Source organism: Canis aureus, unplaced genomic scaffold (assembly GCF_053574225.1).
Source record: "Canis aureus isolate CA01 unplaced genomic scaffold, VMU_Caureus_v.1.0 NW_027326412.1_RagTag, whole genome shotgun sequence".
NCBI classification, from domain to species: domain Eukaryota; kingdom Metazoa; phylum Chordata; class Mammalia; order Carnivora; family Canidae; genus Canis; species Canis aureus.
The window spans coordinates 399283-418442 of NW_027554413.1; the positions used below are offsets into that span (position 1 = coordinate 399283).

The following is a 19160-nucleotide window of genomic DNA, read 5'->3' on the forward strand; positions in this document are numbered from 1 at the left end:
TAGATAAGCTTCCCTCTGGCATGACTTACAGTGTAGTGTCTACAAATTCAACATTAATGAATTAACAATTTATGAAACAAGAAATCTTTAAGCAGAAACACACATAAAACAAGGTTATATACTGATCAGTTGACAAAATTGTGACCAGAAGTGTGTAGGAAGCTAATGCTGCATTTCCCCTAGAAACAATGGTTCAATATTTACGAATTCAATTTTTGTGATGTCTTTATAAAATACAGCTACTGCAAATAATAAGACTCCACTGTATTTTACTAACTTCTATATCCCCAGTAGTTAGCATGGTAACTCACATAGTAGTTGTTCAATTAATATTTGTTGAAACTGAATTGTGTGTGTAATTATACATATACTTACATACATAGAAATATGTATAATAAGGAAATAAACTGAATTTGTTTTTTATGCCAAAAGTGTACCTCACAGCCTTATCATTACTTTCTACTTTTTAAAAAACTATTAATCATAAGATTATTTTTGGTAACATCTTTTGTTTTTAATTGTTCTCTAGGATGCTGGAGAAATGGTTCGTTGCTTTGTTGGTGGTTTGGAACTTATTGTCAATTTACTGAAATCAGATAATAAAGAAGTTTTGGCAAGTGTATGTGCTGCTATTACCAACATTGCAAAAGATCAAGAAAATTTAGCTGCTATTACAGATCTTGGAGTTGTCCCTTTATTGTCCAAACTAGCAAATACAGTAAGTAACAACATCCTTTTATATTCAGTGTGTATTGTCATAAAATATCATGGAATAATAAAAAAAAATAAGCTTAAAGTCCAGAGACCTGGATTCAAGCTTAATATCCATCACCTATGAAGTATGAGATTTTGAGTCACCTCATTTAATTTCTCTGAGACTAATCAATGCAAAAGTGTATTCAAACTGTGTAATTTTATGTGCAAGATCCTTATAAAATAGAGGCTGTTTTTTATTTATTACTGGGAAGTAAAGTGGTAGCAAACATAAATGTTATTGTAGAAGTATTAGCTATCATCTTCTATCCCCACCATCATTATCATTATCTTTAAGATAATTGTTCATGCCAACTTAAGAAGATAAATGCTCCTCCCCAGGCTTAAAAGCTTGGATCGATGGCATTCTTGGGCTGGAAGACTCTGGCAACCACTGTATTATTTATTCAGGGCTGTGCCAGATAGAATAAGCAGCCTTGGGAGATAATGACTTCACCATGACCAGAAGTATTTGAGCATAGCTTGGGCTACCTCTTGGCAGGAAAATCTCAGAGCAAAAATTCCATCACTGGAAGGATGCTTGGTTTAGAAGACTTTTTAGGGCCAGCCTAACACTGAGTTCCAAATTCACTTAAGGACATCAAGTTGTTGCCTCAATAAGGAGAAAAATATAATAAACAGAAAACTATATCCTGTTTAGTTATATTATACCTGTAGGAGTAAGTATACATAGAAGAAGAAGAATATAGTCTGGATAAAGGATAGAGAAAGAAATGTGGCAGACTGAAACATGTCATTGCTGCATTGTCTTCTCCCTCTTGGGGACCAAGGTGTATTACTGATGTAGAAGTATTCCTAGGGTAAAGGTATAAAGTTAATCACCTATCCCAGTAAAGTGAAATGCCCCCCGTAAGAATGCCCAATATTCTTTAACTATTTTTTTAACTAAAGCACTTGCTCAAAAAGGAATAAATCCTTGAGCAAATAATAAATGCCAGACACTTGATCACTTTTGAGTGTATTGACTACATTCAGTAGTCAGCAAAAAGAAATTTAAAAAAATTTAAAGCCATAAAAAGAAAACTCAGGATTGAACCTTGGCCCATGGGGGACCAGGAGAATACTAATTTCCTTCAAGACACCATCTGACCAGCCTGCTAGCCTTTTTCCCTTGACTCATTGGCATTTTATTGGGTAATAAACATCTAGCACAGAAACATGACCTCACAGGTCCATTGCAATACATATACCACAATTCATTTCCTTTGTGCAGAATAATGATAAACTGAGGCGTCATCTAGCAGAAGCTATTTCACGTTGCTGTATGTGGGGCAGAAATAGAGTGGCCTTTGGCGAGTACAAAGCAGTGGCTCCATTAGTGCGTTATCTGAAATCAAATGATGCCAACGTACATCGAGCAACAGTTCAAGCCTTGTACCAGCTCTCAGAAGATGCAGATAACTGCATCACCATTCACGAGAATGGTGCGGTAAAGGTATGATTGACTGTAAAGGTATGGTTGACTTTATGGTTTAGTCCAAATTAGGTAGATGGAGGCTGAAAAGAAACTTACATAACAATAAAGTTTCACTGATGAGGGGTATTTGGACACACAAAACTGCCTACTTGTTGGGTCGTGGCTGCAGTTGAGCTATGTGTTAGCATGGTTTATGCTGCAGAAAAGTTGGAGATCGAATTTTTCTTAAAGAATTAAAACATACTTAGTTAAATAATTGCTCTGTAGTTTGAATTGATTTTAAAAATGTACAGTGCATAAATAATCACTGGCATTCATAATTCTACTTAATATATTATTTACTTAGCACTTAAATAACAAAATAGAGGCATGAACTCAACAGCAAAGGAGCTGACTGAAACAACAACTAGACTACAACCTGACAGTCTTAACTGTAATAGCAAAGGACCAATTTAAAGACATATTTTCTCTAACAAAAAAATCTGTGCATCAAATTTTCTTTGCCTTTAGTCAATACACAGGTAGGAGAGTTTCTGCACATAGACCTTTATATATCTATACATTCTGGTCTTGAACAAGACTTGCCCAACCTAACATGCTGTCAGTATAGCCTTAAAAAAATTAAACTGTAAAAATTAAGTAGCATAATACAGTGTCTGAAATATAACATATGCGGAGACAACTGCCAGTTTAAAAAGAGAATTTCTAGGCTACTCAAAGTTTTAAAATTTATTAAGGTTTATGGTTTAATTGACATACATGCCAGCTGCACATGCAATTCTGAATCATTTCTTCTAAGGCAAGCCAATGGATAACCCAAAAATCACTTAGGAATTGTATTCTGCTATGTAAAGTGATGAAACTCTGTTCACCCACCCACAGCTTATATGTGCTAGAAAAAGAAGGCAATAAAAATTATTAGAGGGAGGGGACAGGAAAGAGAAAAGCCAAGAAAGAAAACAAGGGTTTTTTAGCCCTAGACCCTTTCTTTCCTCCTCATCTCAAGGTCTCTTGAGGGCCTCTCCATCTTGCCTATTTGCCTTCCTAACTACCTGTTATTTCTACCAGAGAATAACTGTAAAGAACAGGATATTGTTTTTTGTAAGTTACTCTGTCATGATATAGAGGCAGCCCTAATCCTAAGCTCTCCCTCTTGGGACTGTGGAGGCAGCATATGGACCCATGTCTCCTTTCTGTTGTTTTGTTTTGTTTTGTTTTTAGAGAGAGCGTACGCATGAGAGGGGATGGGGGGGCAGAGGGAGAGAGAGAGAGAGAGAGAGAGAGTCTTAACCCGGCTCAACACTCAGCGCAGAGCCCCATTCAGGGCTCAGTTTCACAACCCTGAGATCATGACCTGAGCCCAAGTCAAGGAGGACACATAACCAACTGAGCCACCCAGGCACCCCTCTCTGGTTTTCTTTAAGGAGGAAATAAATGTGGATGTGGTGAGTGAGTATCAGTAGAATAAACTGGGCTTGGTGTAGTGGTTGGGTATGAGGACTAAGGAAAGGGTTGAGTCAAAAATGACTCCAGATTTGGAGCTAGGTGAAGAGGAAGATTCTATCACCCAAGATCATGCAAGAAAATATTTGGCATATTTGTTTGGTTAACAGTACCTGCTGTGAGTGTCACAATGTGTAACTGCTAACATTTTTTACTCCAAATCCATATAAACATTATCCACTATTTTGGCAAATCCCCAGTTGTTTTCATTCCTAATTGCTACTGTGCCTTTCTAGTCAAAATCTTATAGTGTTATTTCCCAGTCCTACATACATTCCCATTACAGCTGCCCAGGAGCAAGGTTGACAATTACCAGACTCATCCTGTCACCCGGTTCATGAGTAATTTATCCTAGAGTTAGTTCCTTCATCTTACCTTTTCCTTAACAACAGCAGCTGATGTTACACAACCTATCTGTCTCATGCCAACCGATGTTTATTCCATAATAACAGTGAGCAGGCTTGAGGGTCTGGAATAGATTGGTTTCAGTTTCTACTGTGTTCGATTTAAATGGTCAGTTTGAATTTCTGGTCTAGTGCAGTGTTGTCCAGTACAAATGTAAAGTAAGCCAAATATGTAACATTAAACTTTCTAGGGGGTAGAATTTCAGAAAAGATAAACAGAGGTGAAATTAGTTTTAGTGACATATTTTATTTAACCTATTATATCCAAAATATTTTTACTTCTACATTTAATCAATACTATTTCACACATGCACACACATATATATGGGTGTATGTGTATATGTATATAGTATTTCTGTTGCATACTGGCGGTACACCTCCATTGGGACTAGCCATGTTTCAGGTTCTCACCAGTGGCTAGTGGCTTTCTTTCTTTCTTTTTTTTTTTCCCCAAAGATTTTATTTATTTATTCATGAGAGACAGAGAGAGAGAGAGAGAGAAAGGCAGAGACACAGGCAGAGGGAGAAGTAGGCTCCATGCAGGGAGCCCGATGTGGGACTCGATCCCGGGACTCCAGGATCACGCCCTGGGCTGAAGGCAGGCGCTAAACCGCTGAGCCACCCAGGGATCCCCAGCTAGTGGCTTTCTTATTGGACAGCACAAGTCTAGAGGCAGGAGAGGGGAAGATCAGGAAGTATCAGTGAGAGGTAAAAAGTCACGAACAAGGGTAGATAAGTTGTTTTTGGCAGAGAGTTTAGAGAAGCCTGGGAAATGTCTATATTTGCATTCACGGAGCATGTAGGCTAGGAAGAAGAGCTGTCAAAGTAACCTTGGGAAGTTCACAGGTTACCTAGGAGTTCTAGAAGCCAGAGGAAGAGGGAGTTTCCAAAGGTTTTGTGTTTAAAAACTGCGAAGTGATCAATAAGGATTTCCTGACTCAATTATGTTGAAAAATAATCCTGGGGTTAGAGCCTTTCCAGATAAGAAGTTCTGTACAAACTAAGAAATCGCCTGCCCTGGTAAATGCGACATGAGAGGAATAATGCACTCTTTATCCTCTTTATGATTTTACACAGATCTCTTCTCAAAAGTATCAGTACAGGGACTTGCATTATTATAAAACCTGGTGAACATGCATGCAGATCTGTTGGCAACTCTATTGAAAGCATAAGTCTAGGAGATATAACAGTTACTGCTAATCATAACAAAACCGTAACATAAGAAAGTAATACAAGGAGGAAAAGAAGTTGCAGGAAAAACTGAGCAAGACAAGCCCTTTCCTAAGACAGAAAAAGTGATCAGATAGAAAGATGATGAGCACCTATAAACAGCATTAAGCTCCCTTCCCCATGGTGACTGGATTTGTTTTGCAAATGTCTATACCAGGCAGGTGAAAGCTACATTAGAGCCTATCACTTTTCTAGAAGGCAGGAAATTGAAGAGATTGCAGAAAATACAACCAGAAGTGGGTCCAGCAGAGAGTAGAAGGAACAGTTCACATTGGGTGGACCTGCAAGGGCCATCTTGGCAGCCTCCCAGACTAAGGTGGCATTCCAGAGAGTGGAGAAGATGAACCCAGAAGCAAACACACCCTCTAGTCCTTGAAGCCTGGCACCAAAACAAAAAATATCACTAATACTTTTGAGTCAAGGAAATGGACTTTAGAGGCTGAGATCACCCAAGAACTCTCAGTGCCTCTCTGTAGTCCACATAGTTAATGCTTGATAGAACTATAATCTTTTCTGCTGATGAAAACTCTTTCTGTAATTGTATGGGTCTTGTGCACTTTCCTCACATTCCAGATATTCCCTGGAGTGCTGGGGATGGTCTATTGGTGATATGCTATTGAATTACTTAGCACTTTTAGGTATCAGTAACTATGTGATGATACCAAAGATAGAGTCATATACAGACTTGTTTCTACTTTATTTTTTTTAAGATTTTATTTATTTATTTGAGAGGGAGAAGAGAGATAATGAAAGAGATGGCAAGAGAGAGCATGAGCAGGGGGAGAAAGAGAAGCAGGCTCTCACTGAGCAGGGAGCCCAACATGAAGCTCGATCCCAGGACCCTGGGATGATGACCTGAGCTGAAGGCAAATGCTTAACGGACTGAGCCACCCAGGCACCCCCAGATTTCTTTCTGATTGACTCGTTATTTGCATTTATCCTTTATTTTTTTTTTATTATTTATTTATGATAGTCACACACACACAGAGAGAGAGAGAGAGAGAGGCAGAGACACAGGCAGAGGGAGAAGCAGGCTCCATGCCCCGGGAGCCCGATGTGGGATTCGATCCCGGGTCTCCAGGATCGCGCCCTGGGCCAAAGGCAGGCGCCAAACCGCTGCGCCACCCAGGGATCCCCTGCATTTATCCTTTAAAGTGAGAAAGAGGGGCACCTGGGTGGGTCAGCCGGTTGAGCATCTGCCTTCAGCTCAGGGCATGATCCCAGATCTGGGGATCAAGTCCCACATCAGTCTCCCTGCAAGGAGCCTGCTTCTCCCTCTTCTTATGTCTCTGCCACTCTGTCTCTGTCTCTCATGAATAAATAAATAAAATTTTTAAAAAATAAAGTGAGAAAGAAATGTATGATTACTTAAGGATTCCGTGAGTTCGATTAACTCTAATATCTTACATACACAAATGTTTTCCTTATTTCATTTCTAACTTAAAATACGTAATAACTTTATAATTGACATGCACATATCAAGAGTGTCAGTGTAATAAATTGTGAGGTATAGACACATACCCACAAAGCCAGGATCAGATCAGGATAATGATCCCCTCCCCAAAGTAGATGAAGTCTAATTTATCTTGTGGTTTCGTTGTTGTTTTTTTTTTTATGGACTGTGCTTTTGGTGTTATGTCTAGGAAATATTTGCCTAACACATAGTCACAAAGATCTCCCACGTTTTCTTTTGGAAGTTCTATAACTTTTGGTTTTACATTTAAGTCTGTAAATCATTTTGAGTAAATTTTTGTTTACCATCCTAGGAATGAATTGCAGTTCATTTGGGGGGCATATGAGTATCCTTTGTTGAAATAGTGCCCTTTCCCTGCTGAATTTCTTTTGCAATCTTGAAAAAAAATAGTTGAATATATGTTTTGTTACATTGTTCTGTCTATATTTATACCAATACCATATTGTCTTAATTACTGTAGCTTTGTAATAAGCCTTAAAGTTAGGTGGTGTCAGTTTTCCTACCTTTTTCTTTTTTTAAGTTACTTTGACTATTCTAGCTTTTTACATTTCCATATAAATTTTTAATCAGTTTGTTAATTTTTACAGGAAATGCTTTCTGAGTTTTTGTTTGGGATGGGCAATGAATCTATACATCTTTTGGGGGGAAATTGACATCTTAACATTATTGTCATCTACTCATAAAGAAGAAATATCTCTCCATTATTTACATGTTTATTTTTCAGCAATATTATGTGATTTTCTTCACATAGGTTTTTTACATCTTTTGTTAGATTTACTCCTATATAAATGTTTTTGATGCTACTTTAAATGTAATTTTAAGATTTTCAATTTTTGATTGTTCATTGTTATATAGAAATTTAATTGATCTTGTGTGTTATTAATCTTATATCCTGCAACCTTGCTAAATTCATTTATTAGATCTAGTAGGCTTTTGTAGATTCCAGCAGATTTTCTACATAGACCAGGAGTCAGCAACCATTTTCTCTGAAGGACCAAATAGTAAATATTTTAGGCTTTATGGACCACATTAAGTCTCTGTTACAGATTCTTCTTTTATTGTTGTTGTTATTACTGATTATAACTGTACAAAAAACATTCTTCATTCTTTAAGCCGTACAAAAACAGATTGTCAATTGCCGCATAAATAATCATGTCATCTACAAATAAAGACTTCTCTTTCTTCTTTTCTAACCTGGATGCCTTTTATTTCTAACCTGGATGCCTCTTTTACTGATTGCATGGGCCAGTCATTCCTATGCAATACTGGGAATAAAACAATAAGAGCAGATATCCCAGTCTTATTCCTGATCTTGGAGGGAATACATTGTTTCACCGTTCAGTTTACTGTTGGCTGTAGGTTTTTGTTAGGTGACTTTTTTTAAGTCTCTATTCCCAGCAAGGAGCCCAATGTGGGGTTTGAACTCACAATACCCCAAGATCAAGACCTGAGCTGAAATCAAGAGTTGGGCCCTTAACCACCAGTGCCACCCAGGTACCCCTGTTAGGTGACTTTTATCAGGTTGAGTAAGTTCCCTTCTATAACTACTTCGATGAAAATTTTTTTTATCAGGAAAAGATACTGGATATTGTTAAATGCTTTTTACTGTGTCTATTGAGATTATATTATGGCTTTTCTTTTAGAGTTTGTTATTATGGAGAATCACATTGATTTGGTTTTTAAATGTTAAACCAACCCAGCATTCTTGGGATGGACCCATGTAGCTACAGTGTGTTATCCTTTTTCTACACTGTTGAACATAATTTGCTAAAATGTTGCTTAGAGTTTTGCATCTGTGTTCATGAGGGATGTTGGTTTGTAGTATTTTTTTCTTGTAATGTCTCTGTTTTGCTATCACAGTAATGCTTCCGTAAATGAGTTGGAAATTGTTCCTCCTTAAGTTTTCTGGGAGAATTTTATAGCGCTGATATATCTCCCTTAATAATATATATATATTGTTCAAATATTATACATCTTTCTTACAGTTCTATCTCATCAGTTCTTTTCTTCATGCATTTTAGAGCTCTCTTATTAGCTACATGAGTATTTAGGAATAGTATGTCTTCTTGAGACCCCTTTATATGTATGAAATCACCTTGATGCCTTGTCATATTCTTTGCTTTGAAATCTGCCTTTTCTCCTGCTTTCTTTTGGTTGGAATTAGTATGCTAAATTCTGTAGTCCTTTCTAAACTTTTACCCCATTTGTGTATTTTAATTTATTCACTATTTGTAGGCAGCATGTAGTAGGGGCTTGCTTTTTTTTTTTTTTTTTTTTTTAATTCAAATCACAACTTCTGCCTTTGTGGACAGGTTATAGAGTGTCTACACTATTTGCATTTAATGTGCTGTTGACCGGGTTGGCTTTAAATGTCATTTTATTTGTTCCCTTTTTTTCCCATTTATTCATTGTTGTCTTCTTACTGAATATTTGCTTAGCATTCCATTTTATCCTTTTTGTTTTTATTATTTATTTATCATTTAGTTTGTATGATTATTGTTAGTTTAGTGGCTGCTTTGGAGTTTACAGTATACATATATAATTTAGCACAGGGTACCTTCAAGTTTTATTACACACAGAAACATATAGTTTAAGAATTATCCAACACTATGCTTCCATTTTTGTCCTCCTGGCTTATGTGCTATTGTCATGCATTTGGCTCCTATATATATTATAAACTCCACATTGTTCTTCCTTTTGGCTGTAAATAATCAAATATCACTTTCAGAACTTTAAATAAATAGGAAAAAGTGCTATTTATTCCTTTCTATAGATGCAGATTCCATCTGGTATCATTTTCTTTCTGCCCAAAGGACTTTTAACATTTCTTGGTATAGCCCTGTTGATAAATTCTTTTATCTTTCATACTTCTGAAAAAGACTTTATTTTGTCTTTGTGTTTGAAAAATGTTTTTGGGGAGGAGGGGCAAGACGGCGGAAGAGTAGGGTCCCCAAATCACCTGTCCCCACCAAATTACTTAGATAACCTTCAAATCACCTGAAAATCTACGAATTCGGTCTGAGATTTAAAGAGAGAACAGCTGGAATGCTACAGTGAGAAGAGTTCGCGCTTCTACCAAGGTAGGAAGACGGGGAAAAAGAAGTAAAGAAACAAAAGGCCTCCAAGGGGGAGGGGCCCCGCGAGGAGCCGGGCTGAGGCCAGGGCGAGTGTCCCCAGGACAGGAGAGCCCCGTCCCGGAGGAGCAGGAGCGGCACCGACCTTCCCGGGCAGAAAGGGGCTCGCGGGGAGTTGGAGCAGGACCCAGGAGGGCGGGGGTGCCCTCGGGCTCCCGGGGACACTAACAGACACCTGCGCCCCGGGAGAGTGCGCCGAGCTCCCTAAGGGCTGCAGCGCGCACGGCAGGACCCAGAGCAGCTCGGAGGGGCTCAGGGGTGGCTCCACGGAGGGGGCTGCGGGGCGGGAGCAGCTTGAGGGGCTCGGGCGGCGGCTCCAGCAGAGGAAGAGGCTCCGTGCGGAGGGGCTGCGCGGCTCCAAACTAGAAGTCCTAACGACGAGGGTTAACGAGGTGGAAGAACAAATGAGTGACATAGAAGACAAGTTGATGGCAAAGAGGGAAACTGAGGAAAAAAGACAAACAATTAAAAGACCATGAAGATAGATTAAGGGAAATAAACGACAGCCTGAGGAAGAAGAACCTACGTTTAATTGGGGTTCCCAAGGGTGCCGGACAGAGGCCCAGAATATGTATTTGAACAAATCATAGCTGAAAACTTTCCTCATCTGGGAAGGGAAACAGGCATTCAGATCCAGGAAATAGAGAGATCCCCCTAAAATCAATAAAAACCGTTCAACACCTCGACATTTAATAGTGAAGCTTGCAAATTCCAAAGATAAAGAGAAGATCCTTAAAGCAGCAAGAGACAAGAAATCCCTGACTTTTATGGGGAGGAGTATTAGGGTAACAGCTGACCTCTCCACAGAGACCTGGCAGGCCAGAAAGGGCTGCCAGGATATATTCAAGGTCCTAAATGAGAAGAACATGCAACCAAGAATACTTTATCCAGCAAGGCTCTCATTCAAAATGGAAGGAGAGATAAACAGCTTCCAAGACAGGCAGGAACTGAAAGAATATGTGACCTCCAAACCAGCTCTGCAAGAAATTTTAAGGGGGACTCTTAAAATTCCCCTTTAAGAAGAAGTTCAGTGGAACAATCCACAAAAACAAGGACTGAATAGATATCACGGTGACACTAAACTCATACCTTTCAATAGTAACTCTGAACGTGAACGGGCTTAATGACCCCATCAAAAGGCGCAGGGTTTGAGACTGGATAAAAAAGCAGGACCCATCTATTTGCTGTCTACAAGAGACTCATTTTAGACAGAAGGACACCTACAGCCAAAAAATAAAAGGTTGGAGAACCATTTACCATTCAAATGGTCCTCAAAAGAAAGCAGGGGTAGCCATCCTTATATCAGATAAACTAAAATTTACCCCGAAGACTGTAGTGAGAGATGAAGAGGGACACTATATCATACTTAAAGGATCCATCCAACAAGAGGACTCAACAATCCTCAATATAAATGCCCCAAATGTAGGAGCTGCCAAATATATCAATCAATTAATAACCAAAGTGAAGAAATATTTAGATAATAATACACTTATACTTGGTGACTTCAATCTAACTCTTTCTATACTCGATAGGTCTTCTAAGCACAATATCTCCAAAGAAACGAGAGCTTTAAATGATACACTGGACCAGATGGATTTCACAGATATTTACAGAACTTTACATCCAAACTCAACTGAATACACATTCTTCTCAAGTGCACATGGAACTTTCTCCAGAATAGACCACATACTGGGTCACAAATTGGGTCTGAACCGATACCAAAAGATTGGGATCGTCCCCTGCATATTCTCAGACCATAATGCCTTGAAATTAGAACTAAATCACAACAAGAAGTTTGGAAGGACCTTAAACATGTGGAGGTTAAGGACCATCCTGCTAAAAGATGAAAGGGTCAACCAGGAAATTAAGGAAGAATTAAAAAGATTCATGGAAACTAATGAGAATGAAGATACAACCATTCAAAATCTTTGGGATGCAGCAAAAGCAGTCCTAAGGGGGAAATACATCGCAATACAAGCATCCATTCAAAAACTGAAAAGAACTCAAATACAAAAGCTAACCTTACACATAAAGGAGTTAGAGAAAAAACAGCAAATAGATCCTACACCCAGCAAAAGAAGAGAGTTAATAAAGATTCGAGCAGAACTCAACGAAATCGAGACCAGAATAATTGTGGAAAAGATCAACAAAACCAGGAGTTGGTTCTTTGAAAGAATTAATAAGATAGATAAATCATTAGCCAGCCTTATTAAAAAGGAGAGAGAAAAAAGAAGAAGAGAGAGAAGACTCAAATTAATAAAATCATGAATGAGAAAGGAGAGATCACTACCAACACCAAGGAAATACAAAAGATTTTAAAAACATATTATGAACAGCTATACGCCAATAAATTAGGCAATCTAGAAAAAATGGACACATTCCTGGAAAGCCACAAACTACCAAAACTGGAACAGGAAGAAATAGAAAACCTGAACAGGCCAATAACCAGGGAGGAAATTGAAGCAGTCATCAAAAACCTCCCAAGACATAAAAGTCCAGGGCCAGATGGCTTCCCAGGGGAATTCTATCAAAAGTTAAAGAAGAAACCATACCTATTCTACTAAAGCTGTTTGGAAAAATAGAAAGAGATGAAGTACTTCCAAATTCGTTCTGTGAGGCCAGCATCACCTTCATTCCAAAACCAAAGACCCCACCACATAGGAGAATTACAGACCAATATCCCTGATGAACATGGATGCAAAAATTCTCAACAAGATACTAGCCAATAGGATCCAACAGTACATTAAGAAAATTATTCACCATGACCAAGTAGGATTTATCCCCGGGACACAAGGCTGGTTCAACACTCGTAAAACAATCAATGTGATTCATCATATCAGCAAGAGAAAAACCAAGAACCATATGATCCTCTCATTAGATGCAGAGAAAGCATTTGACAAAATACAGCATCCATTCCTGATCAAAACTCTCCAGAGTGTAGGGATAGAGGGAACATTCCTCAACATCTTAAAAGCCATCTATGAAAAGCCCACAGCAAATATCATTCTCAATGGGGAAGCACTGGGAGTCTTTCCCCTAAGATGAGGAACAAGACAGGGATGTCCACTCTCACCACTGCTATTCAACATAGTACTGTAAGTCTTAGCCTCAGCAATCAGACAACAAAAAGACATTAAAGGCATTCGAATTGGCAAAGAAGAAGTCAAACTCTCCCTCTTCGCCGATGACATGATACTCTACATAGAAAACCCAAAAGCCTCCACCCCAAGATTGCTAGAACTCCTACAGCAATTTGGTAGCGTGGCAGGATACAAAATCAATGCCCAGAAATCAGTGGCATTTCTATACACTAACAATGAGACTGAAGAAAGAGAAATTAAGGAGTCAATCCCATTTACAATAGCACCCAAAAGCATAAGATACCTAGGAATAAACCTAACCAAAGAGGTGAAGGATCTATACCCTAAAAACTATAGAACGCTTCTGAAAGAAATTGAGGAAGACAAAAAGAGATGGAAAAATATTCCATGCTCATGGATTGGCAGAATTAATATTGTGAAAATGTCAATGTTACCCAGGACAATATACACGTTTAATGCAATCCCTATCAAAATACCATGGACTTTCTTCAGAGAGTTAGAACAAATTATTTTAAGATTTGTGTGGAATCAGAAGAGACCCCGAATAGCCAGGGGAATTTTAAAAAAGAAAACTATAGCTGGGGGCATCACAATGCCAGATTTCAGGTTGTACTACAAAGCTGTGGTCATCAAGACAGTGTGGTACTGGCACAAAAACAGACACATAGATCAATGGAACAGAATAGAGAACCCAGAAGTGAACCTTGAACTTTATGGTCAACTAATATTTGAGAAAGGAGGAAAGACTATCCATTGGAAGAAAGACAGTCTCTTCAATAAATGGTGCTGAGAAAATTGGACATCCACATGTAGAAGAATGAAACTAGACCACTAACTTGCACCAGACACAAAGATAAACTCAAAATGGATGAAAGATCTAAATGTGAGACAAGATTCCATCAAAATCCTAGAGGAGAACACAGGCAACACCCTTTTTGAACTTGGCCACAGTAACTTCTTGCAAGATACATCCACCACGAAGGCAAGAGAAACAAAAGCAGAAATGAACTATTGGGACTTCATCAAGATAAGAAGCTTTTGCACAACAAAGGATACAGTCAACAAAACTAAAAGACAACCTACAGAATGGGAGAAGATATTTGCAAATGACGTATCAGATAAAGGGCTAGTTTCCAAGATCTATAAAGAACTTATTAAACTCAACACCAAATAAACAATCCAGTCATGAAATGGGCAAAAGACATGAAGAGAAATCTCACAGAGGAAGACCTAGACATGGCCAACACGCACATGAGAAAATGCTCTGCATCACTTGCCATCAGGGAAATACAAATCAAAACCACAATGAGATACCACCTCCCACCAGTGAGAATGGGGTAAATTAACAAGACAGGAAACCACAAACTTTGGAGAGGATGTGGAGAAAAGGGAACCCTCTTGCACTGTTGGTGGAATGTGAACTGGAGCAGCCACTCTGGAAAACTGTGTGGAGGTTCCTCAAAGAGTTAAAAATAGACCTGCCCTACGACCCAGCAATTGCACTGCTGGGATTTACCCTAAAGATACAGATGCAATGAAACGCCGGGACACCTGCACCCCGATGTTTCTAGCAGCAATGTCCACAATAGCCAAACTGTGGAAGGAGCCTCAGTGTCCATCAAAAGATGAATGGATAAAGAAGATGTGGTCTATGTATACAATGGAATATTACTCAGCCATTAGAAATGACAAATACCCACCGTTTGCTTCAACGTGGATGGAACTGGAGGGTATTATGCGGAGTGAAGTAAGTCAGTCGGAGAAGGACAAACATTATATGGTCTCATTCATTTGGGGAATATAAATAATAGTGAAAGGGAATGGAAGGGAAGGGAGAAGAAATGGGTAGGAAATATCAGAAAGGGAGACAGAACGTGAAGACTGCTAACTCTGGGAAATGAACTAGGGGTGGTGGAAGGGGAGGAGGGCGGGGGGTGGGGGTGAATGGGTGATGGGCACTGAGGGGGGCATTTGACGGGATGAGCACTGGGTGTTATTCTGTATGTTGGTAAATTGAACACCAATAAAAATTAAATTTATTAAAAAAAAAGAAGAATAATGTTTTTGGTAGGCATATAATTTTACAAAGACTTTTTTTTCCTTCAATAAGCATGTTTCTTCATTTTATTCATACCTGTGTCATTTCTGAGAAGAAACCTGTCATGCTCATGTTTGTTTACTTGTATGTCTTTTTTTTCGTTGTACTGCTTTTAAGATTTTTTCATTTTCGCTGATTTTGAGCAATTTGATTATGATGTGCCTTGGTATTGTTTTCTTTATGTTTCTTATGCTTGGGCTTTGTTGAACTTCTTAGATGTATAGGCTTATAGTTTTCATCAAATTTAGAGCCATTATTTCTTCAAATACTTTTCTTTGTCCTCTTCCTTTTCTACTGTCCTTTGGAAACTCCATTTTCACCCATAATTGGCTACTTGACATTTTCCCACAGCTCCCTGTGGCTCTGTTAATTTTTTATTTTTTGTCTTTTTTCCTCTCTGTGTTTCAATTTGGAATGTTTCTATTTCTGTGCCTTCAAGTTCAAAAAATCTTTTTTTAATAATGTTTAATTTACCTTTATTTCCATTCATGCGTTTTATATCTCAGATAGTATAATAGCATCTCTTAAGATTAGATTTGGGTCTTGCTGTATCTTTCACGTCTCTCCTTAATATACTGAGTCTTTTTTCTAGCTCCTATGAAATCCAGTTCTAGTAACAGTTCTAGTGTCATTTCTGGTTTACTTTCAACTGGTTAATTTTTTTCCCTTTTCATGGGTCATGTCAGGCGCTGACGGTGGGGTAGGAGGGATTTTTTTAATTAAGTTTTTAATTTTATTTTCAGAATAGTTAACATACAGTATAGTATTAGTTTCAGGTGTACAGTATTCAACAGTTACATAGAACACCTGGTGCTCATCAGACAAGTACCCTCCTCAATCCCCATCACCAATTTGCACCCCTCCCGTCTCCCTTCTGGTAACCATCAGTTTGCCCTCCATAGTGAAGAGTCTGCTTCTTGGAAGACACAGAATTTTAATGTGTTGAGTTGATCGTTTCTATAAATATTCTTGAGTTTTTTTCCTAGGATGTGGTTGTATTACTTAGAAACAATTTGATCTTTTCAGTTCCATGCTTTTTTTTTTTCTTTTCTTTCTTTTTTTTTTTTTTAAGATTTCATTTATTTATTTGACAGAGAACACAAGTAGGGGGAGTAGCAGGCAGGGCCAGAGGGAAAATCAGGCTCCTAGATGAGTAGAGTGCCTGACTTGGGACTCCATCTCAGGACCCTGAGATTATGACCTGAGCTGAAGGCAGATGCTTAACTGACTGAGCCACCCAGGCATCCCTCAGTTCTATGCTTTGTTGTCACAATTAGATTATGGCTAATTCTTACCCACTACTGAGATAAGAGCCTTCTGGTTACTCTACCTGAAACCCATAGATTATTAAGGCTTTCATGCTGAGTAGTGAGATCAGGCACTATTTGACCCGTAAGAGCTTCAAGATTGTTGTCTGGGTAAGTACTTCCTGCACACACAAGTGCTGATCAGTTCTGTGCTAAAGCTTCATGGGCATCTACTACACATCTCCAGAGTTCTGTGCTCAGAATGTTCTCTCCCCTCCAGTAATCTTCCCTGAAGACTCCAGTCATCACAGCTTTCCAACCTTCCAAGTTTGGCCTCCCAGCTCGGAGAGGCTGCTGTGCTTTGTTCGGGTTCTCTTTCCCTGCACTCCAGCTCTCTCCAGGCAGGAGCTGGGTCAGTGGTTGGGCTTACCTCTTGAGTTTACCTTTTCTCAGAGATGATTGTCCTTTTTTGCCTGATGTCCAGTGTCTTAAAAGCCATTGCTTTATATATTTTACTATTTTTAAGTTTTTTTAGACAGGAAGATAAATCCAGTCCCTATTAGCCTATCTTGCATGAAGCAGAATTCCTATTTCCTTTTTATCCTTTCTTTATATAATAAATTCATGGAAAGTGAGAGCTGGGAGACGTGAGTTACCTGTTTAAATACACATTTTGCAGATGAGGAATGTAAGGCCCAGATCAGTGAAGTACCGAAAACCACACTGTCAACACATGGCATAACATCATAAATGATTGTGATGTCTCGTTTAGGGCTGTTTCCACAGATGAGAGAATTTCAAACTGTGTCTCGTGGACTGTTAGGGTCCCCCTGGGAGAGATCGGGGCCCAGTCCTCAGGGCAAGGTGGAAGCCAATGCTTGGTGTGGGGGGCAGTCACCTACTTTAATTAGAGCAGCTAGTTTTTCCATTTTACATATTAGGATTATGCATGAGATCTTGTTTTAAAACAGCTTTTTGTTGCTTTAGAAAAAATTGAAAATTACTGCACTAGGGCCATGCTGCCCTTTAATTGTTGTTTATGAAACCCAGTAGGAGCTCTTTTTCATATTTATTTAGCACTCTGCTTTGACAGAAAGATTTACAAAATAAGAATCAAGAATTTTAATCTTAATTCTTTGCATTTTTATAAGTGTAGTGCATCTAAAAATCTGATACCAGAATGACTCTTTGAAGCCACTTTTTGTTTGTTTGTGTTTTTAAATTTTCCTTGGACAGCTCTAGGAAATGCTTTTACGCTTGATGTGATTCAGTGGTCTTCTACAATATCCAGGGAGCCCTTGGAAAAATCAAATGTGTCTCAGACAGTCTGAGCTAATAGGACACTTGTCTCCTTCATCCATACTAGCTCTGCTTCACTCTAATGAATCCATCTTACTTCTTTTATGTCTCCACTACCACATTCCCAGCAGAATAAATTTCCCTCCCCTTCCTGAAGGCTAAAGGTGAGAAAAGATGAAAAACAGAGCTGCATGTAAGTAGAGCAAAAGAGATAGTGATAAAAGTAATATCATTTTCATTTTATTTGGCTTCCTGTGTGCCATTCACACATACCCTTTTATTTAGTCTTCTCCATTTTCCAGTGATATGGGAATTATCTTTATTTTGTAGGTAAAGAAACTGAGTTACATAATGATTAGGCGACTTGCCCTGAATCACCCAGGTCATAAGGAAAGGACCCAAGAAATCTGGTTCTGCAGTCTGTTCTCTTAACGGCCACTGCAGGGTAAAGCAGTGTGTGGGTGTGGACGCTGCTGTGTAAGGCTGTGTTTGAAAGACTAAGCCTGGTTGAGAAACTGCTTTATGAGACAGAGCAGCTGTCTCGGAAGGCACAAGGGGGAATAGGACTTGACAGAGAACATACTTGTTTTATGGAGGAATGGTGCCGTCCTCCTGCATCCCAAATGCTCTGTTTCTTTCCTTGGTTTTCAGGATTTTCTAGTCTTGCTTGCTGTCTTTGCAACTTTATGCTAATTAAGCATTATTACTAGTAAGAGTTATGGTATATGTAGTTAAAACCATATGATTTTGTGATTTTTTAAAGTTATTTCTATTACGTAGACTTTAAGAAGGGTAGCTATATTTTCCAAATATTAGTATTAGTTAATACTAATGACATTTTATGTCATATATGTTTGTATGCATAAGTATATACCCATATATGTATATATTTGCATTTTAATTAATTTTATTTTTTTAATTTTGTTTATTTATTCATGAGAGACACAGAGAGAGAGAGAGAGAGAGGCAGAGACACAGGCAAGGGAGAAGCAGGCTCCATGCAGGGAGCCCCACGTGGGACTTGATCCCAGGTCTCCAGGATCAGGCCCTGGGCTGAAAGCGGTGCTAAACCACCGAGCTACCCGGGCTGCCCTATATTTGCATTTTTAGAATTAAGATAATTGAAACTAGAAAACTGGAATACATCAGCTTTGGGTTTAATTTAAATCTTTTACACTAATCTACGTCAATTTTCTATACCTACCACTTACATGAGCTCTATTCCAAATGTCTAAGATCTTTGTAACTAGTCACCTTTCATGTATCTTATTTTTACTTTTAAAAACATCCCCCCGGGTGTCCCTGGGCGGCTCAGAGGTTTGGCGCCTGCCTCCGGCCCAGGGCGTGATCCTGGAGTCCCGGGATCCAGATCCGCGTCGGGCTCCCTGCATGGAGCCTGCTTCTCCCTCTGCTTGTGTCTCTGTCTGTCTCTCTCTTTCTCTGTGTCTCTCATGAATGGATGAATAAAATCTTAAAAAA

The 19160-nt window shown here is 38.8% G+C and overlaps 1 protein-coding gene and 1 long non-coding RNA gene across 15 annotated transcripts in view; one reads left to right on the plus strand and one right to left on the minus strand.

Annotated features, from left to right (window-relative positions):
• Positions 1-19160, plus strand: part of LOC144309468 (outer dynein arm-docking complex subunit 2-like) — a 262922-nt gene that overhangs the window by 163519 nt on the left and 80243 nt on the right. For 12 of the 13 annotated variants that reach the window (XR_013375457.1, XM_077890546.1, XM_077890547.1 and 9 more), the window contains 2 exons: positions 530-718; positions 1988-2209. Coding sequence is in view for 11 of the 13 variants with exons in the window: in XM_077890546.1 (XP_077746672.1) it covers positions 530-718; positions 1988-2209 (411 nt within the window). In the remaining 2 variants the exon portion in view is untranslated. Of the gene's footprint in view, positions 1-529; positions 719-1987; positions 2210-19160 lie in introns of those variants that run through there. The other variant, XM_077890550.1, reaches the window with a different exon arrangement.
• The window catches only part of LOC144309472 (uncharacterized), a 183875-nt gene that overhangs the window by 65712 nt on the left and 99003 nt on the right, over positions 1-19160 (minus strand). The gene's annotated exons all lie outside the window — the stretch shown is intronic.